At 41.1% G+C, this 9,778-nt stretch overlaps 1 protein-coding gene across 2 annotated transcripts; it reads right to left on the bottom strand.

Moving 5' to 3' along the window:
- Positions 1-794: 794 nt before the first annotated feature.
- LOC131230809 (two-component response regulator ARR2-like) lies at positions 795-8,209 on the bottom strand. 2 transcript variants are annotated; one of them, XM_058226802.1, is made up of 6 exons: positions 7,653-8,209; positions 6,959-7,111; positions 6,048-6,437; positions 5,570-5,646; positions 4,102-5,469; positions 795-1,509 (listed from the first exon to the last, which is right to left on the bottom strand). In XM_058226802.1, the coding sequence occupies exons 1-6, from the start codon at positions 7,834-7,836 to the stop codon at positions 1,438-1,440; spliced, it is 2,244 nt and encodes a 747-aa protein (XP_058082785.1). In that variant the 5' UTR covers positions 7,837-8,209; the 3' UTR covers positions 795-1,437. The 2 variants fall into 2 exon arrangements, with proteins under 2 accessions (XP_058082785.1, XP_058082784.1); XM_058226801.1 differs by having other exon boundaries at positions 795-1,512; positions 7,653-8,196.
- Positions 8,210-9,778: the final 1,569 nt, after the last annotated feature.

The following is a 9,778-nucleotide window of genomic DNA, read 5'->3' as shown; positions in this document are numbered from 1 at the left end:
GTTAGATGACGATGATGACGACATAGACCAGACCTGAGCTCAATCTAAACCCTAATAAACAGTCTGCATATGAAATGGACCCAATGGGTCTGGTTTGACTCCAACACACCGCCCTGGTTATCAAATGGTTGGTCTAGAAACTCTCAAAAGTAACCCAACCTGCCCTGCCCCTGACCTAAATTGAACAGATTTGGACCTCCTAAAAAGGGACCCGACCTAAACCCAACCTAAAATTCCTTTGATCTATGTACTAAAGAAACTAACTAAAATTTAAAACCTAACGACCTTCCGAACCTATTTTATTAAGAAAAAGGTTCAATGTCCAAAGGGAATGCCGAAAGTAAAATATACAACATTTATGAGAAATTAGTCCAACCCAACATGAATGACTCAAACTCGGCCCATAGATAAATGGGCTGCGCCTAATCCTCTTAGACCAGACCAGACACAGATGATTTGGACTTCGGAGCTGACACAGACCGAATTCATATACTAATGGATTGGGTATGGACTGAAATCTAAACTAGATTATTAGATTATTAAATGGTCTGATTTGGAACTCCCCTCAATCAGACCTGCCCCGATCCATTTCCACCCCTAAAGATCACCATCAGAATTATGAATTCGTCCCTCCACAATATAATTTCACCAAACGACAAGAATCAACGGTCACAAATAGGTCCACGAAGCAATAGAAAAGGACCATTTTCTGCCATCCTCAACTACCTACGGAGACGAAAAACAGAATTTCATCCAAGAAGAGCTGCAAGCAAAAATCTGAGAAACAAACAACAGACCAACAGCAACCTGCATTTTCAAGCAATCGAATGAAATCTGTACAAGATTCAAAATACGTTATTAAAGTTAGAAAGACCTCAGTCCAATGTCCATAGAGGTCTCGGCAAAAACCTATCCTTGTCCCTAAACTACGTCCATCAACCACACCCACAAATCTTCACCACCCATTTTTCTTAATACCGCATTTGGTTGCACTAACAAATCGAATTGTAATAATTGCAACAAACCCAATTGTAATTATCTCTTTAACATTCACATTGTGGGGATTAGACTGACAAATCAAAATTACGTTACTTTGAAGTTGCCGAGTGCTACTTCCTCACATCAAATGGAGGCTATGATATGTCATTGCCATTTCACAATTCGATTCAGTTGTGCATCCAAATGTGCCCCAAGACTAGATCTTTCTTGTTAGAATGAGGTGAAAGCAGTCAAAACTCCGCAGTTGTGCCTCTGCACTGTGCAGCTATCTTACATGATTTTATCTTCACCAACTGGCGTGTCAGATCCGTACCTACGAATTATGCCGCTCCAAGTTGTTGCAGGTTATGTTCTGTTTTTCAGTTGAAGATGTGGACTCGGAATCTCTTGCTAAGAGAGCCACTCCTATTGATCAGTTGTATGAAGTCACGGAAAGTCCTACACCTGAATGTTATCGACGGGATACGTATCAAGGTTAAAATCCGTTTCAACCAGCCCGACCCCTTCTTGCTGCTGGAAAAAAAAAAGGTGTGGACCATCAAATGCTTAGTTATATCAATTGCTCAATTATAACAATTCAATATTGCTAGTGAAAGAAAGCGAAACCGAAGAACACCCACATGTGAACTCATACTATCAAATTCAGTAGAAAGCTTAACAACAGAACTCCCGGTAGAAAAGCGGCATTGGTTGTGTAAAGTTGGGATTTGGGCCTGTCAATTTTGGGACGGAATTGTGAATTAGTCACTACAGTGACTCCATTTCCTGATGGTTCATCAAAACAACAACAGCAAAATGGTCCCTTTGATTGTATTGTTTTGAGTTGAAGATTTTGAACTAGACTCTTGCAATTGAAGATTATGAACAGATGGGTCCAGGTACCTGTTCGGTATTTATTGGGTCTTTGGACCTTGGTTTTGGGGGCATTTACGTGGTCAGGAGCACCCTATGGATGGATTATATCGCACACACGTGTCGCCCTTTGACACATGTGGGGCAGGTAAATTGGCTACTTACATTCGGCTGCTTAGAAAACCTCATTTTGTTGATAATATATATATCATCATCATCTAAACTTTATCCTAACTAATTGGGGTTGAGTACACGAATTATTTTCCGCCATTCCCCGAAATGTCAGTTTGTCAAGATTCGCAAAAAGTTGTGGCAAAATCGTGCGTGCATGTGTGAGTGTACATACATACATATATGGTTTTGCTAACATCCCCACAGAAATGGGGAGGTTACCAATGTCCCTCAAGTTTTTAAATGCTACATGGGATGACCTATCATTGATTTGAACCGTTCATTCATTTATATAACTATGAGCAAGTCATGGTGCAAAAATCACACCAATTAGATGAACCTAAACATCAGATCAATAAGTATGGAAAATGAGAAGTCAAGATTGAGATGAGAAACAAAATAGGTCCAATCATCATCTTGAAACATTTAGTTTGTAGATCCCTCTGTGTTGCTTATGATTCCAAAGAAGCACTGGTTTAATAACTCTAACCATGTTATCTATATCTCATAAACAATGGAGCAGTAGCAACAAATTGGCCTCATTCAAAGAGTTAGGATCATCCGATCGGCATGATTCTTGCACCATGGCTTGCTCCCAATGGTACTATTGAATGAATCATCCCGATTGATGATTGACGTACTACATGACATTCAAAAGGTCTGTGGATGTATGTGTGTGTGTAGTTCAACCAGTTGGACTATAAGTTGCAGTCCACCCAATCAATAAATTCCAACTGTTCATGTGCTCACAACATCGAACCAAGCCAATGGGTTAACCCACAATGAGGACCACCTTGTGCAAAAATCTGTCATATCGACTATATCTAGTCATTGATTGGATCATCCTTGTATTTTGCTATTTATCAATCGCTGAACATTGTTTTCATGGTTTGGCCCATCTAATGAGTAGATAGGACTGATTTATGCATTAGGTGATCCTCACGGTGAGGCCAAACTATTGGAAGGGTTGGATCTGTGCGCCCACGCATGCGTGTCTTATTACTAATAAAATAGACCCAGACATGATTTCACCTGGTTCAAGACAATGGTCCCGCCCCAAATCCAACTAGAACCAATTTTTAACCAGGTCAGAATGGAGGACCCAAACCCGACCGGAATGATGCACATGTATGAAGCATTCACTTCATATTTATGCTGTTGCCATGTGGGAGTTAAGGAAGATAGTTGGCCCATTGAATAATTGAGGTTTTGGCGGGTTATTTATTAAAATACAAGTTAATAGTGAAAGTAGGATTAGGGATGGTTTCTTTAGGGAGATTTCGTTTAAGAGTGATTTTTAATTAAAATTAGGAGAATTTTAAGCATGGTTTCGGTCTTTACATAATCAGGCAGACTGAAACCAATACATAAAGGAGGCTTCAGCACAGGTCTCCCGTCTAGAGTAGGGATGCTATACTTGGGATCAAGTACATTCTTTGCTAGCACATAAAATAATCTACAGGGTTTTGAATAGACAGAATCTAAAATGTTTTGAATAGAGAGAATCTACAGGGGATTTAGAGTGATTTTTAATTAAAATTGGGAGAATTTCAAGCATGGTTTTGGTCTTTACATGATCAGTTCAGACAGACTGAAACCAATACATAAAGGCAGCTTCCGCACGGATCTCCCGTCTAGAGTAGGAATACCATTTTGGGATCAAGTACATTCTTAGCTAGGACATTTAAAATAATCTACAGGGTTTTGGATAGAGAGAATCTAAAACGTGGATATGGAAGACTCCTATGGAATCATCAGCAAATCGAAAACTAGAGAACCCAACAATAATTCCATAGTTTGGTTTGGAGAACAGTTTTCCGTGGAAATGTTAAGAGACCAACAGTCAAAAGGCACAGGCTGTCTCTCATAACCTTGGATATGGACATTTAGATTGTTCTTTGGGAGAAATTGATATCCGCATCTTTTGCGTAAAACCTCAGAAATGGCAATTGAATTCCACAATTAGTTTTTCACACGAACGGTGAGAAACTCAATTTCGTGGAAATCGCATTTCTGGAGTATTCTCTCAATACAAAACACCAACTTAGAAGTAAAGATGATGCCATCAAGAAAGCTGACCTGTTTGAAAAGCACGCTCATGAGATCATCTTGAATGAACTGGTCTGTGAGTAGCATGTTCTCGCATCTCATATTGGGCCCGCATTCAGCCTTCACTCTGAAAGAATTGTCGACCGCAAGATTGTTTTGACCGCGCATGATCATCTCCAGGTTCCCATTCTCATCTTGACCACTTGGTGCGTCCATTCCTTTGCCGCCAGCACATTCGTACCTATTCTGCCCATTCTTTTGAATACCGCCCAAACCTTGATGACCCAAAACTGACGAACCAAAATCAGTATTGGTCCGTGTAGAGTTCATATGTCGATTCAAATTGTAAGCGTGACTGATATTCTGCAGCTCCCAATCTTGGGTTTTGCTCGAACGGAGTTCATTAAAGAGATGATAACTGGATCCTTTTGCAATGGTAGGATTGTTTAATCCTTCCAAGCTTCCTGTCACCGTTGTGGCTTCTTGAAACATCCCCGTCAATGCCATACTTGGTAGCCCTGCAGTGGCTGCTGTAGAAAAACCGCTTGCAAGCAATTCTGTACCATTTCTGATAGGAAAATCAACAGATGGAGCTTGGGAAACTGCAACATATGAAGGACTATTGATAGAAGCTCCCCCAGACGACGCAATGCCTCTACCATTCATGACAGCTCCATTTCTTCCCAAAACCTGTCCTGCAATCTCATTCGAAAGCATCTGCTGCGAAATGGGCAATGGAAGCCCAGACACCCGCCCACCTACCATTTCATTCAGTAACTGCCCCCTCAACTGCTGCATTGACGCATCTAGTTGCATCTGCATTTGGGGCTGAGAGATTGCGGGTTGTGTTCTTTGCTGACTCATCTGCATCATAAGAGGACTGCTCCTAGGGCAATGCCTGACGTCTCCATGAGTCGATGAACCAGTACTTACTAACGGAATCGATGATGATGAGTTTAGAAAACCCAAGTTCCCCTCTCCTACTTGGCGACCCATATTCCCAAATGGATGAACAGGCCGGTTGAAGTGCGCTAGCTGCTTCGGTTCAATGCTTGTTGGGAGCCCATGAAGCAAGTTCATCGGTTTATTGTTCAGTTCTTGCTCACACCTTATTTTTGAAGAATTTGCAATCTGCACATTGGAATTGAACATGTTAATCTGATGACTAAGAGACGTGCCCATGCCAGTGTTTGAGGCTGTTCTTCCAATGCCTGCCTGAACCGTCGTGAGATTATGTGGCGGAAGCTGACCAGAGACAGCAAGAGCTTGGAGATCAAGCCCATCAAAGGATCCAATCGACCCAAAAGGCTCTTCTGCAGTACCCATGAAAGATGCATTGGGCGGCCCGCCTTGATGCTGCGATGGACCACTCAATCTTCTAAGATACAAGCGATATTTCTGTATCACAACCACCAAGTGGCGACAAGATCAATTAAATTGAAACCATGGCATTCATGTAGCAGAATTGAACATGTATTTACTAGTACTTTTTACATACCTGCAGGTGGCTAGCAACATTTTCTCTAGTGAGACCGGGAACGCTCATCAGCTCCAGAATCTTCTTAGGAACAGCCTCTGGATTGACATTGAAATGTATCAAACAAACAGCAATGCATAGCATTTAAACATCAATGGGTTGTTGGTTGTGTGTAGGCAGAGCAGTGCTTCAGATCTGGTGTGTTCATCAGGTGGACTGCCATTCATATGTTGTGTGGCACAAAAATCAGGATGGTCCAATCATCAGGTAGACCCTACACATGTTCGTTGAATCATAATCATCATCACCATCTTTTTTCATACAAATGGGTCCTGCCTGATTTTCTGGCCATGGCAAAAACTGGTGGCCACCAGATGAACATCCGGATACTCACAGTCACGCCACATTGACACATGTGCAGAGAGCTGTAGCCGTTGTGTTTCACATGCAGATACGAAGCAACAATTGGACTGCAGAAGCGAAATGAAAGCGTCCTTACTATCAAGGCTTAGTTGGTTCACAGCAGTAACGAACTGCTGATGGAGCTCGACTGACCAGACCACCCGCGGTTTCTTCATCGTGGAAGAATCCTCACGATCCTCAATCTCATCTTCCTCGTCCTTCTCATCCTTCCTCCTCTTTGGATTCCTCCAGCTCCCTTCAATCGCCGAGGATGCATAATCACCATCATCCGATATCCTCCTCTGTCTATCACTGTCTTCCACACTGCCCGAGTGCTCGATTTCCTTCAACTCATTCCTTCTCTTCCTAACTACATGCTGCCAGATGTTCTTGATCGCCTCAATGCGCACCGGTTTTATAAGGTAATCGCACGCGCCGTGTGTGATACCTTTCATGACAACGTCCTTCCCATCATCCGCAGACATCACTGCATTATGGCAATGAAGATGAAAATTTACGCAGGGTGGAATTAATGGCTCTTGATGAAGCCTTCGCGTATAATGAATTGATGTGAATGGACTGTAAAGGTGGGCCCATGTTTCAGTGATCCAAATCATGAGCCGATGCGCACAGTCCATACGGGCGGGCTCCACTTGTACATTCCTGGAGTGCTCAGACCATAAAAATGGGGTCTAATTCTGATTGTTCAGTTGTCCCAAAACATGATCTGATGGGGCCAATGATAGATTGGAAGATCCTAACTTTTCAATAAGTGGCCTACATATTGATGGTTAAGAAGAACTACACAACTGCCCAAAAATAGGGAGAAATTTTGATGGCTAGGATATTTCAGAATCTGGGAGGGGCCAATTGTATGAACAGTTTGGATTATCAAACCGCGGGCTCCATTCGTATGGACTGAAACATCAGGACATCATAAATATTCAGTAATTCCTCGCATTTTGTTTCTCCTATGATTGAATTCCTACAAGAAGCATAATCACTCACTGATAACGGGCAGGTCCATCTCGAGACCGATGTGCTCAAGGAGCTTAAACCCATCCATGTCTGGCATGTAGACATCGCTTAAAACAATATCGAATCCATCTCTCCTCTTGCGAAGCATCGAAAGCGCAGCTGCCGCCCTCGAACACGTTGTAACTGAGAGTATTCAAACAAAAAAAAAAGAAGCCGTTGTTTTGGATCCAACCAAGAGAAATCCAATCAAATCTAATTTTCTATGATGTGGGATTCGAATCTACATCTTCTCAGATTGAATTATTTCATAAACCCAAACAAAACAAGAAGTTGTATCAGATTTACAACAGACATCAACAGAAAATGAACAGATAAGAATTCCCCATTTAAGAACTCTAACAAATTCCGCTGAAGCTAAATACTTCCAAACACGACAAGGAATCAAAAACCAAACAACAAACCTTCAAAATCAGTGATTTTGCACACAAGTAACGATTGTTCCGCTTTTGGGTCCCATTCAAATTCCATATTTAAACTACCCAGATACTAATTCAGATGTTTCGAAGAGCCGTTTGATCGGATTCGAAGATGAAATGACTAAAAAGGATGAGAAATGACATGAAAAAAAAAAAAAAAAACCAAGATGACAGAAACCATTTTCTTATGAAACCAATCTAATCTACCCCTTCGATCCGAATTCAAAAAGAAACAAAAAAGGAATTACCTTCATAAAGACAGTTCCGAAGCATCTTCTCCAAGATCATGAGACATGTAGGATCATCATCGACGACTAGAACCCGAAGCCCGGCCGGGAACTGATCAGACACTCCTCCTCTATCCCCAACCTTACGACTACCTGTCGAACTAGTCGTCGACAGTGCCACAGCTCCTCCACTGTCCATATCCATGCCCAAATCTCCTCTCTTTCTCACTCTCCAAATTCCAAAACCCAACTCGCATTCGGAAAAAACCCAACTAAAATTCAAAGAGAAAATCTAGTAAATCCCAAATCCTATAATTTCAAGCAAGATTGCTTTTGCAACACATAGAAATATGAAGAAAGAAGAAAGAAATCGAGTAGAAAACAGATTCTGTTTTCTTCCGAGAAAAAGGAGATTTTAAATGTGGAGTGTTTGGACTGCTTCTACTTCGCATTTTGCTCTGTTTTTTTTTTTTTTTTTTCTCCCTATAAAAATGTTACAGTACACCTACCAAGCTAACAAATAGGAATTTTAAATACTCTGATAAAGAGGGTTGAATGATACACGTGCGCTTACGAATTACTCAGAAACTGCATTCCTATCGTGTTGTCATAGTTTAAATGAATCAAGAAAGCTATGCTTATTTGATTTAGCGGAGTGGCGGGCATTTATTGTACGGTTCAAAACGAATCAAATCCAATGGTGGCGATTTAACAATCAAGTGTCCACGAATTGTAGAATAAGAGAATTTCAACCGTTGGAATTTTGAGGATCTGAATTAGGAACGGTGGTTTCGAGAATTTATTCAGTTTTGGCGTAGGGGAATGCGTGTGGTATTTATAAACTTTCAAGTGTATGGAGTGTCATGCTCTGGCTGAGTAGCAAATAACTTTCTCGTAACAAATCAGGCCAGATTCTAACGCCGTGATGTCGTACGGTTAATCTGGTGGTATTTCTACCCAATAAATTCTATCCGTTGCTTGTTATTGTTGGAGATGTGGATTCCACACACGTGTGAAATCCTGTCCATCCGCTCGCAGGCCCACCTGCTGATATGGACATGTTTTGATATCTGAGTTTTTTTTTTTTTTTTTTTAAATTTAATTGAAATTTATATTTTTTTTACCTCAAAGATTTCTAATGTCATTACTCAGGTGAGTTAAATTGTACTAAGAACACATACGATTAAAACAATTTTTTATAGCCGTCCATTTTTTTTGGTAATAAGTGGGCCATGTGATCAAGCACACGTGTTTCATATTTCCATCTCTGCTCTTATTTAGCACTGTAACAAATACATTCATGTACGGTGGAGTAACTGATCTGATGATCTGGAGTGTTGTTTTGGTAGCCCTTCAATTCCCTGGTGGCCAAGGGGATTGAAGCTATGTGATTATTGATTAGTGGCTAGTAAAAGGAACGGTCAATATTCTATTGGATAAATTCGAAACAAATCGAACGGTTAAGATTGTTCAATCACTGAAACGTTTAAGCTAGATTCCTTTCATATCGTGTCCCACCAGATTAACGGCCTCGATCAGCCAAGAGGATTATTTACTGTTGAAACAAGGAAACTGTTATGATGTAGCAACCTGGCTCCACTTGCTTTGAACTTTTGGGAGGGAGTTGGATCGAGTGGGGCCCACTTCGTTTCTATCCAAAATGAGAAAATATTTATTGTGCCCACCTCATCTCACCGTTTAATCTCTACAGTGTTGATTGGACGGCAAAGATTCACTCACCACGAGAAGCCACGTATGTCAATTTTACATGCTGCCTATAAACACTTGAAAGTCCAATCGATCAATCGTCCATCGCACATTTTATACACTGATTGAATGATCTGATCCATCCATAAGCTGACCTTGCAATTTTCGCCATCCATTTTGCAAGCCATAGATGAGATGACATCAGGATTGCTAGACTAACCAGATGGGCTCCATTAAATAAATGATATAAATCGCTTACCAAGTCCAATGATTGGACGGTTAGGCTCATTCGATCGGTAAGATTATATATATATATGGGAAATGGTACCGTAAGGTCTACCTCACGGGAACTTTCATGAGCTTGAGCTGTGCAGGCCAAGCATGATGCGTATAGAACATTAACACCATGAATTTGATGAGCGTCCTTTATTCAATGAGAT

Source organism: Magnolia sinica, chromosome 17 (genome assembly GCF_029962835.1).
Source record: "Magnolia sinica isolate HGM2019 chromosome 17, MsV1, whole genome shotgun sequence".
In the NCBI taxonomy this organism is placed as follows: Eukaryota; Viridiplantae; Streptophyta; class Magnoliopsida; order Magnoliales; family Magnoliaceae; genus Magnolia; species Magnolia sinica.
Note: the sequence above shows the minus strand (reverse complement) of the source record. Positions and strands in the feature narration are given on the sequence as shown.

Bases quoted from the DNA above. Each gene is read 5' to 3' on its own strand.
- LOC131230809 (XM_058226801.1), bottom strand. From the start codon at position 7,836: ATGGATATGGACAGTGGAGGAGCTGTGGCACTGTCGACGACTAGTTCG. The intron at 5,470-5,569 runs GTATGTAAAAAG...GTTGTGATACAG, and splicing joins ATGTTGCTAGCCACCTGCAG to AAATATCGCTTGTATCTTAG. The intron at 1,513-4,101 runs GTCAGCTTTCTT...TTTTTTTTCCAG, and splicing joins TGAGCGTGCTTTTCAAACAG to CAGCAAGAAGGGGTCGGGCT.